The sequence below is a fragment of the Andrena cerasifolii genome, chromosome 16 (assembly GCF_050908995.1).
Source record: "Andrena cerasifolii isolate SP2316 chromosome 16, iyAndCera1_principal, whole genome shotgun sequence".
In the NCBI taxonomy this organism is placed as follows: domain Eukaryota; kingdom Metazoa; phylum Arthropoda; class Insecta; order Hymenoptera; family Andrenidae; genus Andrena; species Andrena cerasifolii.
The window spans coordinates 8,268,539-8,286,588 of NC_135133.1; the positions used below are offsets into that span (position 1 = coordinate 8,268,539).

At 42.1% G+C, this 18,050-nt stretch overlaps 1 protein-coding gene across 1 annotated transcript; it reads right to left on the bottom strand.

Annotated features, from left to right (window-relative positions):
* Positions 1 to 143: 143 nt before the first annotated feature.
* On the bottom strand, positions 144 to 17,906 carry LOC143377937 (uncharacterized). Its single transcript, XM_076829745.1, has 20 exons — positions 17,750 to 17,906; positions 17,285 to 17,383; positions 17,077 to 17,203; positions 16,443 to 16,549; positions 15,376 to 15,549; positions 15,109 to 15,257; positions 14,891 to 15,023; positions 12,442 to 12,582; positions 12,134 to 12,260; positions 11,411 to 11,517; positions 10,626 to 10,799; positions 10,312 to 10,439; positions 9,956 to 10,097; positions 5,295 to 5,406; positions 4,860 to 5,029; positions 4,663 to 4,789; positions 4,266 to 4,372; positions 4,007 to 4,180; positions 2,534 to 2,739; positions 144 to 2,455 (listed from the first exon to the last, which is right to left on the bottom strand). Exons 2-20 carry the CDS (start codon positions 17,378 to 17,380, stop codon positions 2,221 to 2,223), a joined length of 2,736 nt encoding a protein of 911 aa, XP_076685860.1. The 5' UTR covers positions 17,381 to 17,383; positions 17,750 to 17,906; the 3' UTR covers positions 144 to 2,220.
* Positions 17,907 to 18,050: the final 144 nt, after the last annotated feature.

The following is an 18,050-nucleotide window of genomic DNA, read 5'->3' on the forward strand; positions in this document are numbered from 1 at the left end:
ATAGAGTAGGACAATATATTATGGTTATTTCGAACAGTCAAAACTTTATTTATTTAAAATGATGACCGATATGTATGCGATTTAAGGTGAAACAATTATTTTACTCGTCTATTTACCAGGGGGTTTTGATTTTCGAACGGGAACGTTGAATTGTTCCCTATAAAGAAGCACGCAAACAAAAGAAAAACAAAAAAAAAAGGAGATGAAATTGATTTTGTATGGTTCCATAGTGATAGGGGGGGCGCGCGCGCTCGCGCTTGAAGCCGAATCGTACATCGATTTATTGACTTATTAGTTTTTGAAAATATTGAACGTGGTATGCTAGTGGTAAGAGAAAATGAGAGAGCGAATGCCTTGCTGTAGTTCGACTGCGTTTAATAGCTTCGAGTTTCGAAGGGATCGTTTGATGTACGAGGACGCTGCTGTGCGCGGATCGCAGTTAGCGTTACGAGAGCAAGACTCTAAAAAGCATGATAATGTCCTTAAGAATATAAGACGCAAAAGAAAAAAAAAAGAAAAGGAGAAAGGCAGAATAGGTATATTATTTGCGACTGTTATTTTCTTATGGCTCGTACGGAGTCCCAAGCGTATACAGAATATATTACAATAACATAACATGAGATTTAGTTACGTGTAAGTCGAAGAGAAAGCCTCCATAAGCTATCAGTAAAGTTGCAAGGTAAAGTAAAAAAGTAAAAAAACAAATAAATGCATATAATGAGTAAATGATAAGTGAAAAATAATAATAATAGGAGAAGGAATATGGGGGAAAAATCAGAAGAGAATATAACTTTTAAGTTTTATGCATCGCGCGTGTAAAGAATGCACGCTGCTCATGCGGTTTTCCGATAATGATTTTTTGTTTTGTACAGCGGATATTGTGATTCCCAATGCTGAAATAATACTGGAATGATAAAATCAACGTTTATTGTACTCTTTAAGCCCGCCAAATTACTCTGAAAACAGAGAGGGGAAAGAGAGAGGAGAGGGATTTGTTCGGAAGGTATTTGTCAATTATATACATTGCTTTTTCGTATTGAACATTGTTCGACAGAAACACTTGTAAATTGACAGTACTAAACGGAAGTTTAAAATAAAAGAGACACGATCATATAAAAAACTATATCGTTATTCTCAGCTTAATCTTAGAATATGAAATTGTGTGGCGTGGATTTATGAAGAAAATACGATATAAATACTCGATGATTGATTGCTCGCTTGATTGTAGATTGGATCTTAATTTAGATGAATTAATACATCCACAGTGCTCTGACTGGTGCGTGGGTCAGGTCCAATGCGCGGCTGAAAGCATGAAGTTGCTGAAATTTCATAAAATTGTGATAAGTTCTCCGATACGATCTGCATTCAAACATTTTATTTTTAAGACCGATAGATCTAAAACATGTTTCTCTTGCTTCGTTATCTTGTTCGCAATTTCTAAAGTTTACGAGCAGTCGCTGTACACCATTCTCGCCACCTTTCGATCAGTTCTATTTTCTATTCTTAATTTAACATATCTCCATTGTGAAGTCCATGGAAAATTCTCTAAAGTATAACACGAAAATCCTATTATTTCCTCCTGCGACTAAAGCATTCTTATTTTTTGTTTGGACAAAGTCCATTATATATTGTACACGATGTTTGTACGATCATATCTGATACACAACGAATTCTACTAATATAATTAACTACCAACGAACTACAGTAGGGAGACGTGACTTTGATAAGGGAACTTTCGGAAAAATGAGACAATAATACAAACGCACACAGTATTCCGAAAGTTCTTTTTGATATGTATCATCGTGGCTGCTTATTGTACATTATTGCTAATCGCGCTGCCTCCCTACCACTTCAATTTACGACGTTCCGATTGTTTCAGTAGAAGACCGTCCCACAAGAAAATTTCAATAGAAGGGATACTCCATAGGACAATGCTTTCTTCGAACAATAAAGTACTGAAATAAGGGGGATGCGGATAGTCAAAATTCTACAGTATGTACGCGACAAACTTATCGTCCCGTTGCACTGTGCAAGTGGTTTCACCCGCGAAGAGTCAGACGCTGAACGCGGCGATGCTCGATCACTTCTCTCGCTCTTCGACGACGTTCGGTTCCCCGCGATCTCGCGGAGGAAACGCGACCACGCAACGACCTCGACGTTCCGGCGTTCTAGCAGAACCCGATAGATCATGACCAAGACGTCTCGTCGCGGTCGTTCCCATCAAGCGCAGCTCATCAGACCTGTCCGCGTGTTGTCGCAGACCTCTCTTATCGGGCGACCTCTCGTCACCACTTTGGTCTCGATCAGGTTGAAGTTATTCTTGTAACTGCGGCGCAAAGTTCGAGGATCCGGCACGTAAACTTCGTACGGGTTACGGCCGTTCTCGACCACCCATATGCTACCGGATTCGCCAACCCTCAGTATCGACATCAGCCCTTGAGCCACTACGTACGGCCTGCAACGAGAAACAAAGGTCGAGATAAAGATCGCGCACTGCTAGCCACGGTATCTAGCGCGAAGGGGAGACGCTTACGTTTGTATGGATAATTGGTCGAGATTCTTCACGAAGTCCGCCTTCATCACTCTGGAGAGCAGCTTGTTCGGGCTGTCCACTGTGAGCGCGGTCTCCGTCAAGCCGGGGGACAGCGTTATCACCCGGATACCGGTCTTCTCGTACTGATAAGAGTCCTGACGCAGATTTATACTTGCTTTCATTTCGTACATTGAACTACTTAGTTTCTGAGCGCTGATTAACGAAGAGCAGTTATTTCGCAGAGTGTATATACACTGCTGGAGGCAATTTAGGGTGTCCCGATTTATTTAGAAGCCTTAAAACTTTAAAACCTTACTCCCCGCAAATAATAATGTAAAAAGCAGCCTAGATGGATGAGAAATGAAATACTTCTTTTTAAATATTAAATTCAAAATAGAATAATTAGAGGCAGCTGAACAATTTGTGGAGCCTCATACTGGTGCGCGTAGGGCCTCCAAAAATGTAAATGCGACCCTGAGCATTGCAATTTAATGGCTTATTTGTTGGACTATTTTATAATAATCTGTATATATAAAAAAAGTCCTGACCAACTGACTCATCAACGCCCAGCTCGAACTGTTTAACCTAGGAACGCGAAATTTGGAAGGTAAATTAAATTCTTTTCATGCCATAGGCACCCACTAAGAAAAGACTTTTGTAAATTCCGTCCCCAAAGGGTTGAAAAGGGGTAAAATGTATTTTCTCGGACTCCTTAATATTTCTTAGGCCCGATTAGGTATCAACTTGCTTCTTACTCACAAAGACTACTCACACAAATACCTGAAAACCAATTTCAGGATTTTTCCCTAACCAACCCCGAAGGGGGTGAGATGTATTTTCACGGATTCCTCAAAATCTCTTAGGCCCGATTAGATACCAACTTGGTTTTTACTTCGAAAGGTTACCCACGTATGCTTAAAAACCAATTTCAGGATTTTTCCCTAACCAACCCCTAAGAGGGTGAGATGTATTTTCACGGATTCCTCAAAATCTCTTAGGCCCGATTAGATACCAACTTGATTTTTACTTCGAAAGGTTACCCACGTAAATGCCTAAAAACCAATTTCAGGATTTTTCCCTAACCAACCCCTAAGAGGGTGAAATGTATTTTCACGGATTCCTCAAAATCTCTTAGGCCCGATTAGATACCAACTTGGTTTTTACTTCGAAAGGTTGCCCACGTAAATGCCTAAAAACCAATTTCAGGATTTTTCCCTAACCAACCCCTAAGAGGGTGAAATGTATTTTCACGGATTCCTCAAAATCTCTTAGGCCCGATTAGATATCAACTTGATTTTTACTTCGAAAGGTTACCCACGTATGCTTAAAAACCAATTTCAGGATTTCGTCCTAATCAACCCCGAAGGGGGTGGTGAAAAGGGGTGAAGTGTGTTTTCACGGAGTCCTTAATATCTCTTAGGCCCGATGCGAAGCGTGGGGGTGTTTTGCTAGCACCGAATAAACTAATCTTACCGCGAGGGATTGCGAGAGACCGATGATGGCGTGCTTGGTGGCCGTGTAAACCGGAAGCTGGGCCGTGGTTCTGATGTCTATGTGCTGGCTGATGTTCACCAAAGTTCCACCGTGACCCAACTGCTCCCTGTCCATGTACTTAACAGCCAGCATCGCGGTGGATATCATCCCCCCCTGAAACAGTACCCACAAATGCAACTTCCTCAAAAAAAAAAAAAAAAAACGAGCACGACACGGAAGAAGCCACCCCATTACTCACAATATTCACTGCTATTTCTCTCTCCCACCTTCGCTCGTCCAGGATGCCAGCGTTATTCACAACAATGTCGATATCGTTCATCAGCCTCAAAGCTTCCTGGAAGGCCTCTGAAATTCGCAAACAATCAATGATAAATAAAAAGCGAACAGATCGAAAGAAGTGGTTCACGTTGGGCCTTCGTGCTCCACGGCGCGAAGGAGCGATTCAATTGTTTTTTTTAAGTAATCAAAATATTTATGTTTTCATTAGATCTAGACGCCTGGACAGTATCTTTATCATTCCCGCGATTTAGGCTCCACTGACGCTTTAGAACCCCGGCGAATGCTATCGTTATCTCGCGCAACCGCGACGCTGTTTATCATTCTCTGTTAATAGTAATTACTTTCGGTATGCTTACCATTCATTCGCTCGTAATTGGACACGTCGACGTGAATAAAATGTACCTTCTTCTCCCCGCAGCTCTTGTCCACGCTCATCTCCACCCTTCTTCCAGCCTCTGCGTCGATGTCCAATATGGTTATTATCTGAAACCCAAGCGACAAATTCGACGCCTTCCCCAAAGCCTGCCCGTACCATCGAACCAGGAACACTTACGTTTGCGCCGTGCTTAATGAAGTGATTAAGAAACGCGCACCCCAACCCTGCGGCACCGCCAGTGATCAGGACATTCTTCCCCGCGACGATGCCGTTTATCGCTTCTATCTCCTTCGCCTTCTCCGACGCGGACGAGCCTCTGCGCCTGTGATTGTTACCGTTGCCGTTCTCTGTAACATTTAGAAGACGTTTAATCCTGGTCCCCAGTCATGGAAGTCGAATCTCGCGCGAGGAACTCGGATACTGGCAACAGTCTCTACGATTGTTATACATTTTTACACGGAAGCCCTCGTTCCTTCGATCGTTTCAGGGACACTTTCCGTGGCTTTCCTCTATTTTCGATGAGCGAAAGAAGAGGAAAAGAGAAGCTTAAAGAGCCCGACGTTTCTATTTCATCCCCGTTCGTCGCACTGTCTCGAGCACGATCGAACGTACCCATATCGTTTGCCAAGGAACTCGCAAGGAGCCAGAAACGCGAGAGATTAGAGTGAAAGACTGGGTGTCGCGGCAGGGTGAGCTTGCCTCGAGGTACTGAAGCGCGAGCGGACTTCGCGGATGGTATTTATACGTGACGCGAGCTATCGTATCGCGATGATTCTGGGGAAGACGACGGCGGCGCGTCTTGGATTTTTATCGTTCGGGCTGCCTCGTGGAAGGTGGACGTCAGAGCCAGTAATATCCCTCCTCCCGAACGTTGTTTCGGGACAGACGGATCTCGGTCGATAGCGCCCCTAATTAAGGGGTCATGTACGTTTCACAGCGCTGAAACGTTGTCGATGTCTGCGAACGATTCAGGGATAAACTATTAATCCGATTGGTGTAATTCTTTTTGTGTTTCATAGGTATATGTTTATACACGTCAGGTATGAGAATTGGAAGTTTTTTAAAAATGTGGGTTTTTCTCGAAACATCATTTCCCAAGACGGTGGTGAAAACACGATAACTGCTTCACCGTTCATCCGATTCACTTTATTATTTACACACATATTCTACATAAGATTCGTCATCCAGTGACGGTGAAGTTTTTCAAATAAATTCAACCATTTTTTAATAACAAGCAAAAACGTACGACTTTTATAGCGAAAATCACGACCCTTTTCTTCAAAGTGTTACCATTGCCGTAATTTTTTTCTTCGAAAAATGGCCTCGTCACTGGATAACTACCATCCCAAAGATTGTTAAATAATCGGAGATTTTTTTATTCAGAACGCTCGTACGAGCTAAATCGTGCGCGCCGTTTGGGGCGTCGCTAGGAAACGTGTTCTACGCCACTGCGCGCAGACGCCACATTTTCAAACATTTTCCTATTCTCCGACCTGTTTTATAATCTAGAAACATGTGCCTATACAACGCAAAAACAATTAAACCAATCGGGCTAATAGTTTATCCCCGAATCACTCCCAAACATGGACCACGCTTTAGCGCCGAGAAACGTATATGACCCCTTAAGCCCTCCCGTCGAACTAATTAATCCAGTCGGGACTGGTATCTGGCCAGTAGATTCCTATGCTCGGTACCCCTCGAAAAGAAGTCCAGCGTATCGTGTTCTCCGCATCGCGGATGTAGTGCACATTGCGCGCGATAAACGTAATTAAATCGAGGGACGTCATCGCCGGATCTATAATTATCAGAACTCGTGCAGGGTCCCAGAGGTGCGGGGAATTTTGCTTCAGTTATTATTATTATTAACGGGACTGCACGTAGTATACAAGTATGCGCATAATACAGCGCTTACGGAGTCCGATACTCGGCGATTAATTATTAGCGCGCGGATGAGTTATTTGTCTGTCTAGTCTAGCATCGACCGAAGTTTCCGTTTCCGTTTGGCTCAGAGCAGATACAATATTGTTTACAGGCTGCTGGAAAAGTGGGGCGATATCAACGTTCGATTATCTAACGCAGTTGCGTGGCATCCTTCCTGGAAGTGCAATAGCGGTGCAACGACCGTGCGATAAAAATGCAGCAAAACGCATCGATCAGCTTCCCATCTCCAATCGCCAGTTGCGCGATTCCCACGCGTTAATGCGGAGATGGGAAGAAGGGCTCAAGGCGGCTGCCCACTTTCCTCCACTCACCCTCGATGAACTCTGACGCGGAAGTCCTCCCGGTAAAGGAGCACCAAGGGAAATCGTAATGCGTCGGTCGTTTTTCTGTTTCGCCACACGCAGATAACGAGATCCACTTCTCAGCTTCTCCTATCAATGTCGTGGGTACTTTTTGCTCTCGCGCCTTCTGGGAAATCGAAAGGAAAATGCCACTTCTACTCGGTACAGCTGCCCGGCCAGCCGGCGTCGTTCCGCGGGCTGGAATCGACGGCCTTTTTCTGGCAAGTTATCGCTCCTATTTAATGTATTGTTTGTTCGACGGAATCTCGAGCGGTCGCGACCGAATAGTCTTGGAAAACATAATTTACAGAGAGTCGTGTGGCACACAAGGACGATAAAGAGTCGACGTACGCGCAGCTCGTGCTCCGCGGCTCCTTATCGTCGGGAGGGGAGCAAGTAAGCGCGCTTAGCGCCCGGCGAGACGCGCGCGATAAATTACAGAGAGGCCGTGCGTTTTAATAGCGTGCTATTAAAATCCGGTGAGAATCGGCTGGCGGTGAACTTTACTCCGACCGACAAACTGGAAACGACGCGTGTGCACCAGTATCTCCTCTTTCGTCCTCGCTCCTCCGCGCCACATTGTTGCAGAGCGGAGGCGCGCGAACGCGTGATGCACCCCCGATCCGTCGACGATAAGTTGCACGCGTACGGAACGCGCGATGTCGCGCGCGATTTGTCATCGTACTCGCCGTGACAGAAGTGCCGAGGCGACGGTACGAGGCATTCGGAAGGAAAACAGTAGCAATGATCTATCCCAGCAGGCTCTGCTAATCCTATAAAATAGGAGAGATTAATTTTTATTCCAATGCGGGTTTTGCTTTTTTTGCTCTCAGTGCCTCATGTGCAAAATAATTTGTCCCCCTCTGAGAAAAGGAGCTCGATTCCTCTTTGCAAGTCAACGTCCTTGATAAGAATGTCGCAACTGAGCAGGGCTCGTTGAATCTGAAAACATTCAACTGATGTGGGATTGAAGTCAATTTTAATTTTTTGAAAATTTTAAGCCACGCTTTCTACAAATAAACACACCGTGAAACGATAGACGTTGGCTTCCCAGTAGCGCGACTAGAGAAGAAAACTGGATTTTATGCTTTAAATAAATTCTTAATATCACCTAATGGATTTTATTGAATTTGCATTAGAAATATTTTTATCCCCCGAACTCGGCTGCCGCCAAGATTAAATCCTAAGTGCGTCACTATCGCTTCCTGTTTTAAGATCATTTTTATCCTTTATAATTCAGTGAGGGAATTTCAGCAGTAATGGGTATGCAACATTTAATGTTAAATTAAAGAGAAAAAAAACACTGGCTCGATAAGCCATCCGCAACTATGTATCGCTTGTGCGTCACGCGCACTTCTGCGCAATGAAATATTTTTTTCCCTCGGCTGTCATCTCTCAATTCCGTTTCTTCGTAGATGTCGAACGGGATGTTAGCGGGTTATCGTTCGCCCGACCTGATTATGAAGTTTTGTGCACCGAGCACATCGATTCGCGACAGAACTATCAGCCTGGTCCCCTATCACCACGTGCGGCGTGATGCGAACGCACTTACACGTAAGAAACGACGAAAAAATATTGCGACGAACAACCTTTCAACTTTAACGACGTTTTTTTCTTCCTCTCAGTCGGTTGATAAGAGATAGGTATCAAAGTTCAAGCAAGTTCCTTCGGCTAATCGAGTCTCCAGTGGCCCTTGATAGCGCGACGCCGCGGCCACGGGGTCCGAAATAATTCTACGCCTCTATCAGGACTTTGCTTCGCGGGGTTTCCGAAATGTCAAAAGGGGGTCTGGCCAAAGAATTTCACATTTTAACGCAATCTTCGTAGCTTCAATCGGGGGAGAAACGGGCGGGGATTTATCTATAGTGTAGCGATTTTTGTTTACATTGTACGAACACGTAAATATGCTGTATTCGGATAGGAATATTGATTTCTTACTTTGTTACATTTTCGTAACACGTGGCAAGGCACGTGCAACCTTGGTGCAGTATAAAAAACGTATAAAATGAAATTGCAATGCTGCGAACGACTGTGCGGTTTAAGTAGGATTTGCAATAACACAGCAAGCTCAGAAACGTAGAAAATTTATTTACAATGTCGTTGCAGGGTCGGGTGATATCATTAATCGATTTACATCTCACACACTTTGTTGCATATTCTTCGCATTTCCCGCGTTTCGTACATTTTTCATTAATTTCCCGCCACGTTCCTATAGGCAAAATTACGACGCAAAATGGTGTTTTTATTGGTGACATTTTTTAGAATAAAGCTTTCAACGAAATATCGCAAGGTGCGCTATAAATGTTTCCAACTACGAATAAAAATTCAGAGTAAGGTCATCAAAGGGATGAAGTAAATGTGTTATAAACAAAGGGCGCAATTTGGAAAGTTCAGGGCGCAAAAAAGGCTCGAGCCGGGCCTGGCGAGAATAATGTAGGAATGACATAGGAGAACTGTAGGAATAATGTACAGTTAATAATGTAGGAGTACTGTAGGTATCGTATGCAAATATTGCAAGTGGTCTAAATAATGCGAGTACCTCGAGAAAAGTGACTAAGGTAAATAATACAAGTAGTGTCAAGTGTGTGAACTGTGCAAAAAGTATAAACACTTTCAATAGTATAAACATTATGATGAATAAGTAACATAAATTCTAAAAAAAGATGTAATACAAAACAATAACAAAACGATGTGAGAAATAAATGCGTACAATTGATAAGAAAATCATTCTTATTTTCAATTCGAAAACCTAGATATACATTTTAATATACGCGACGTACTTCACAGTTTCCTAAAACGTGGAATAGTGTCACAGTATCGATTACACGCTTCGTATTATTTTCAATCGTACACTATTTTGTATTTCTTCAGAGACGAGCCCGAGACGCCTACGGTCAGCAACCGGCTTACACTCGTGCGCGTCAGGTGGACGAAATAGCTCGTACGAAGCCTCGCGATCGGATTCTTTTTCACCGCACCCTAATCTCCTTACAGCGCGGAATCGCCAGGCTTTTGTGGCAGGCTATCGGACAATTGAATTTCATAGACGGGGCTTCCATCTTCACTGATCCAAATGCTTCCATTCTGGGCGCATCTGATCACATAAACCAGTCCATGCGCGATGCTGTCCACTCTGGCAACAGAAAGCCGTACAAGAAACATCAATACCCATTCCATTCCTCTGTATGTTGAAAAATAGAAATCAATCGGTAGAAAAAGGGGGCGAGAAGTAGCGCAAATCGGTCCCCCTGACACGCAACAGCGAAGGATGTCGGGTTATCAGTTGTTCTTAAAAAAAAATAACACAGCGAAGAAATGGTGTTAAATAAATTCATAAAGAAACTCACGTTGGCGGCTGATATAACTGTTGTGGCTCTCCTTCTGGGAGATCGCTCGATAAATACGCTGTGGTCTGTGGAAGTTCAGGGCACAGAACTATCATCCTCACCCCTGTCCTTTGGTAGTGATAAGGTTGCTAATGAGACAAATCAACCGAACGATAGTCAAAATGAACGGACGTCGATTGCTGCTTTGTCGGTTGGCTCGTCGAAGGCTACTCGATCGATGCGGACGGATGTTTACATGTTGCCAAGAATAATTACGAGCCTTGCCGCGTTACGCACTGATAGCGTTTCTTCCATGACAGTAAATTGCAACTTACCGAAAAGGACCGACTGAAACTGACCACGGCGTGCTTCGTGGCAGAATATACTGGAAGCTGCGATAAGGAGTGCAGACCAGCCACAGACGAAACGTTCACGATAACACCCCCTTTGCCTCCAGAGTCTTTTTGCATATGCTGCATTCCTAGGAGCGATCCACGTATAACGGCGGTCTGCGAATATTCACCTTGATTAACAAAATTACGATGGCCTGTACTGAATACCGTAAGCTCGGGCGACTTTGCGACACTTTTTCGTGTTTCTCAGATATCTCGCGAAAATTATACAGTATAAATTATAATCCTGAACCGCAAGTAGTTTAAGACAAATCCAACGATCACTTTTATAGCTAAGTGAGAAATAAAATTTGAAATTTGCATTTAGGGGGTGACTACTTCGTGGCAGTGTGTTTCACCGAATGAGTCACACAGGGAAATAAAGAAGTAAAACGTAGCCCCATTAATCACAAAGCTACCCCCGTTTATGGTACTTAATTCTGCAAAGTGTTTTCCATGTCCCAGCTTCGCTTCGTTAAATCGTGCTCGTAGAAAAAGGGACAGCTTTTCGAGCCGTGGTGGAGAATTAAGGGCGCAGAGCAAATTGCAGAATAAAATCTCTACTGTTCAATCCTTTAATTTCGAACGGAACGCTCAAAGTATGAAGGAAGTGAAACGATGGGACATCTTGCGCGTGTATGACACGCGCTCGGCGCGTTGCAATTGTTTATCGTTCGTTTGTTGCACTGGAAAGTGATGTAACTGTCGAGAGAAAAGATTGTCCTTACCACGTTTACGTCGATGGCTTTCGAGAAGTCGCTTTCATTAATCACACTAGCATTGTTTACCAGAATCTCTAGGCCGCCCAGTGTGCTTACAGCTTTCTTGAATGTTTCTAGGAAAGAAACGAGGTAACAATCAGATTAATGGAATCGTGCTTACCAAAGAATTCGAAACTCTAAAGTTTGTACAGAGCGCTAATGGAAATGTGGGGCATTCTTCGGTATTATACTACGTGACGTGCACGACTGTAAAGCGGTCGCCTTGTTTTAGGGGTGTCCCACATTTGCATTAACACTCTGCAGATTATACTTTGCTGGCGGAGGAGTTTATAAGCTTCTTTGTACAATTTTTCACGCTTGTTAATAGTATAGTCACAGACGGGGACGGATTTGGAGATTCATCGAGTATTTTAATTTAAAAGAGTCGAGACAATTTCGAAATTAATTCATCATAGCAACTCGCATACGAGTTATTGCTAATTCGCTATAGTTCTTTAAAATTGGTTCAAGCCTCTGTATTTAAATTTTCCCCGATTTCTTTCGCCCAAGATTTGCTGCCCACTCAGTCTATACACAAATCCGCCCTTGCCCAGAAGAATAAACATCCCCAAATTGAAAGCTGCAAGCTTATAAAATATATGCAATCTCCTTTACCAGTGAATGATCTTTAAACAAATTGCATCTGCCGCCTCCCCTACTTTGCGTCGATAATGATCTAATAGTAATTACCGTCGAATTCGGAATTGTTGGTGACGTCGCATCGAAAGAAAACTGCTCGGTTGCGACCGAACTCGGCGTTCAGAGCGTCCATCGCCTGGTTGCTGGCGGATTCTCTGATATCGATCATCGCGACAACCTGAAATCGTTCAACAGTGAATCAAAATATGGTTACATAATCGAGGAAGCTTCAAGTTTATGTGTCTCAAACATCTCCCACAAAATCGACTGTCTAATTCACTCGCGTGAACATTGCCTCCCTTAGATAAGCCCCAAACTTTATCCTACACTGTTATTAAGAAAATCCATTTAACACTCACCGAAACACCATTCCGCAGCAGTTCTCTGCTGATAGTTAGGCCCAAACCACTGGCAGCTCCAGTTACGATCGCTCTCTTATCTTTGATCTGCATATTTCTTGGCCCACTGGGTAGGTATTCTTCTTTCTTCTCGCGAGAACGCTATAAACGAATGAACACTCCAAGAAACGTAGCACCCTCGATTTTCAAGTGTTTGCAATATCTAACTTTTGTAACTACGTCGCGTATGAGTTTATGGTGTTTAAACCGTCTTACCGTCTTTGAGTAGCGTTACTTTTTCTTTGTTTTTTCTCCCACGGGACTTTATCCCGTATATAAATAAATAAATATCAAGGCAGTTTTAAACGAGCCGCCTGTATTCTTTACCTGTAACAATTCAAAGAAGATTGCACTGTTCGAAGTGCGCTAGACTTCAAACCTTTCTTGAACAGTTTCGAGAGGTGTGCACCGCAAACGGAGAAGAACGGATCGACGGGATTGAAATCTGTCGGAGTGTACTGTGGTTGGCGGTATCCAGCGGTTTTCACGTTGACAAGAGGCAGGGACCGAACGAGAAAGTAATCAGCTAGTCACTGGTGGCAGCTCGGTACCAGAGCCTCTCCCTCGAGTTGATACGAAGGCAGCCTCTCGCTTTCGTATCACGATCTTCGACCTCTCGAGCTGTGACGTTTCGAATCCGCTGTTACGCGAATCGGTTTCTATCTGTGGCGATCATTCGTTCGCGTCGCAACACAGTTCGCCCCTTGATCCCTTGCGAGCCGCGGAATCTACGAGAGGCTGCGATACTTGCGCCAAAATACGAGAACTTCGAAAGCATCTCCTTTCCAGTGGCGGATTTAAGGAATTGCTCATCGGCTGCTCGTTAAATCCGCCACTGCTCCTTTCTGCGCGTTAATAACAACGAATTATTCATGAATTCTTAGAGAATGGGCATCTGTGTATGGAGAATTTATAGCTCTCTGAAAATTTGAATCTGGTTCTCCATTTTTGTCCGAGTTATTTCTCTTTGTCGAGAAAGAATTTTATCTTTAAATTGTTTCCTTTTTATTAGTTCCCAAGGTTTGAATGTAACATAGCCTGTACGTGAGATAATCATTGCTCGGGAGCGTTGATTAATAAATTGTTAATGAGAATCGACTAAAAGCTCCACGTTAAGAATTCCATTCTGCTACATTGTACGGTCTTAATATTCGCTTTTACTTTCGTACACAGGTCCCTGCCGATTGATTCCACGTTACTGCAAGGTGAATGCTAATTTAATCACTTTTTACAGTTAATGATTGCGTTTGTACTATGAAAAATGCATTGCTGTATAAAGTTCAAGTTCCGTGGGCACAGTGGCCGCGAAATGCTTTCGTCATCTAGTGGCGAAACCATTGGACTAAACTCCTGCTTTGAAACGTCTGGTAATCTAAATCTTTTGCACATACACTGTAACTAATTAATATACTGACTCGTTAGCGTTCTTTGCGGAACAACCTTAACAATTCTTCAAATCACTTTTAAACGCAATAAATGGGCAATATTGATGTTAAAAATGATTTAGTAATTAATTACAATGCTTCTGAAATAAATCTAGATTTTTAGATTACAAAAAAAAGTAGAAAAATTTATTTAAAGCTCCCCGTTTCAAATTGGAACTTTAGTTCCTGGGCGTCACCGCGAGACGTCCACTTCGAGGCTCGTAAAACGATCAAATTTGTAAAACCTTGACTGGGACCCATTTTGTCTTTCAATAAATTCGATTAAATTAAATTTTGATAGCATTTAAAAATCAATCATTTAGCAAAATTATCGTACATAGTGGAGTGTAATAGGTTTGGATGCGACATGCGAGTTATTGAATTAATAAAGAAGTTAATAAATCGACATAGCAATTTCTCTATGGCTCTTAACAATAGAATTTCAATTACAACATCTACTTAAAACAAGCCTGTGCTCCTAATTGAAACTGATAATGGAAACACGAATTCTTCTGCATCTATCGTATAAAATAACAAATAAACACTGCTTCAAATCCCTTTAACCGTGTCCCATTCTTTCATTTCCATACTTGTTCCCCCGAAACGCTTTTAATATTCTCCATCTCCATCACTAACAGCCGAAAGTAGCCTCACACCAAATAAATCGAAACCCCAGGGTCAAACGTAAAAAAAGTTACCGATTAATAATATCACACGCTTCGATTGCTCTGCATATCACTTCAGTTTATTTTCACATCGCCGAGTACAAAAAGAAAGACTTTGTTCACTGTCAGTATCTAAAAATTCGTTTTCTAGGATTTATAAATAACTACGTCGAAGAATAAAAAAATGTTGAGCAGGAGTCCAGTAAAAAGTACAAAAACATTCCTCCCAACGTCCATCGCCTTTTTCGAGCGCAACTTCTTTCGTTTTTCTTTCACGCATTCTTTCCAGACATTCAATCGGACGGAAATGTTCTCCGTTTAGTAAGTAATCTCCACTTTCTTGAACGGTGGGAACTCGACGGCGAAAGGTGGCTCTTCACCCTCGCTGACCCAAACGGACCCATTCTGGCCCTTCTGAATCAGCTTCACCACTGCCTCGCCCACGTTGTCTGGCCTGGTGAAATAAGATTAAAACATTAGACGACTGATGGTTCGTTTTCGACGATTAACTGCGCGCTAATAAATCAATCTCTACTAACTCTTGCACGGGCAGTGCTCCAAGCATTTTAGTAACGTGCTCGGGGTCGATGAAGTCGAGGAGGGTTTTGGTAGCATCGACCAGCAGGGCTGTTTTCGTGACGCCGGGGCATATCACGAGCACGCGCACGCCAGTTGTAGGGTAGTGATCCTGAAAGGGCAAGGGCGAAGATTGGTGTGTTAATGAATAACGATAGACGGAATTTAAGGACCAGCCTATGTATAAATCAGTGGGAATGGTTAATAAAGGTGAATTCAGCGAAATTTACCTTCAAACCGCGACTGAAGGCGAGCACGTCGTGTTTGCTGGCGGTATACACTGGGCACGAAGGGTAGATCTGGAGGGCCACGATCGATGCTACGTTCAAAATTACACCGCCTTTGCCTCCTTTGTGTTTACCCATGGCATCTATTGCGAGCAACGAGCCTTGGATCACGCCACCCTGAAATTTCAATTATTTCTTATTAAATCTTCAAAATGGTAACTAGCATTTCTGATAGAAAAAATATCATTTCTATTATTTCGGTGCTCTTGCACCAAACGAATTGGTTTCTCTATTACAGTGTTTCTCCTCCTTTTCTAATATTCAAATACCAAACGATTTGGTTCCTCTATTACAGTGTTTTTCCCCCTTTTCTAATATCCAAATAATCTGCGACCTCCCAGTGAGGAGAGCACATTAAAAATGGGTATTTCAGAATAGAATTCTAACTTAATAATATTTAATTATCTTAGTGCATACACTTAATAATATTTAATTATCTTAGTACATATACTTAATAATATTTAATTATCTTAGTACATATATTAAATATAGGTTGGGAACTACTGCTCCAGTACTTGTAGACAAAGTAACCGTAACGGAAGAAAGTTAATTGCGCGAAGTGTAGAAAGCGAACAGTCTCGTTTAATATTCAGAAGTCACTTTGGATAATAAATCGCTGAACATGGGAACAGTGTTTGCGGAATTCGAATAATGTAGAATAGTGTGCTAAGATATTTCATTGGGAATGATTGAATTTCTGTTCATTCTGCTATATCAGGGAGGGGTGACTTGAAATATTTTGCTTCTTTCGAGAGGCTGAAGTGTACCGACACGTTTTTTACGCGTGCTGTGTAAACAGTCCGATCAATGATAAGAAATTAATTAGGCGACACGTTGTTCAAGGGTCACCTGGCTGGAGGTCTGCGTCTCATTTGAATCGACACTGTCGAATATTTTCGAAACTGTCAAATTTAATGTTTCAGAGAAATACTTCTCTCTTGGCCGAGGCGTTTTTAATCATTTAACTGAGTACCAACTACCGCATTTTATTCGCAAAAAAATCTACTTACAACATTCACACGGACAGTCTGTTCCCACTTGGCGTCATTGAACAGACCGGCGTTGTTGATGACAATGTCCAGGCCACCGAGAGCGGTAGCAGCCTTTTTAAAGGTGTCTGTAAAAAGTAGACAAGGAGATTAAGCAAATCCTTGAAAAGTAAATCACTAAATTCGACGGTACGTTTTCGCGGAGTGTTTTCGTAATTAATCTTCGGAGTGTGATTAGAAATTACTTCTTTTGTAAAATTTGTAGGTACAGAAAAATATATGGAGTGCTCAGAAGCCAATCAGTGTAAGTCCAAGTTTCCCTGAGAATGAGTTAAGTAGTTCAAAAACCATTTGTTAAAACTTTCAGTTGACAAATCATTTAAATCACTACCTTCGTACGTAAGCTATTGCTATTTATTAATAACGGTGCTTATGTGGACCACGGATATAAAACAGTATAAATCTCGTTTTTAATAGTAATGGACTTACGCCATATATAACTTGAATTATTTAACTCAAACTTCCCTACATTTCGATATATATTTCAAAGCGAATTAAAAAGAAAACACAAAGAATTTTAGTCAACCTTCGAAAGCACAGCCTAACTCACCATAATTTCATATAATTTTAATAAAAAATATCACGAGGTACCTACCTGCGAATACTTGGACGTTGGACACGTCGCAAAGGAAGAACAGAGCTTTTCCCTTTCCGAACTCCTTTTCCAAAGTGGTCACCGCTGTTTGGCCAACTGTGGTGTTCAAGTCGAGGAGAGCGACAGTCTGAGTACCAGACGAAGAATATTAGAACAAGATCTAGAATCCTTTAAATTAGAAGCCGATGGAATTACGACTTAAACCCACCTTTGCTCCATTCTGAAGCATTTTCTGCGCATAGGTGAAGCCAAGCCCACTGGCTCCCCCGGTGATCAAAACGGTCTTGTTCTTAATGTTGTCCATGGTCTGAAGCCAATTTGTTTCGGAATAATAAAGCAACGATATCTCGAAAGAATTTTCTGATTCAACACTTAAATTAAAAGTAGTTCCCTTAAATGTCTCCCCCCCTTTCAATTAAGGATTTAAGTTATTATAAATTCAATTTCTCGTTCCCTTTATATTCTACGATCCTCTTTTTACTCGTTCCGATATATTTCAAATTATTCGAAATGCCCAAAATTGTGAGCAAGATGCTTGCAAAATACGAAGGAATGTTACATACATACTGTTCTCAGTTAGAATAATTAAATCATTTTTAAATAGAATTGCACCAAGACGATCGTTGAGGAAAGATTGAAAAGACAAAATGAAATTTCTAAATAGTTCACTCACAGTTTGAATGTCGGTTGACTTCTCGAATTTCAGCAAGACGATGTGCACTGGATGGTTCCTGCCTGCAGAATGAGTGCTGGTGCCTGCAGCTCGGTAAAATAAATAGAATGCCGTATCTCTACGTAGATTACAACTATTGAACCTTCCTTTGCGTAAACGGTGTTCTTGTGTTTGTTACAACGATACGCAGATGAGTAACTTCTCTCAGTTCTTTTTTAAAACGATAAGATAGTGAACATTTCGGAGACAACATTTCGATAAAAATTCTGAAGAAAGGAGAAAGTATAGAATCGAATCTGTA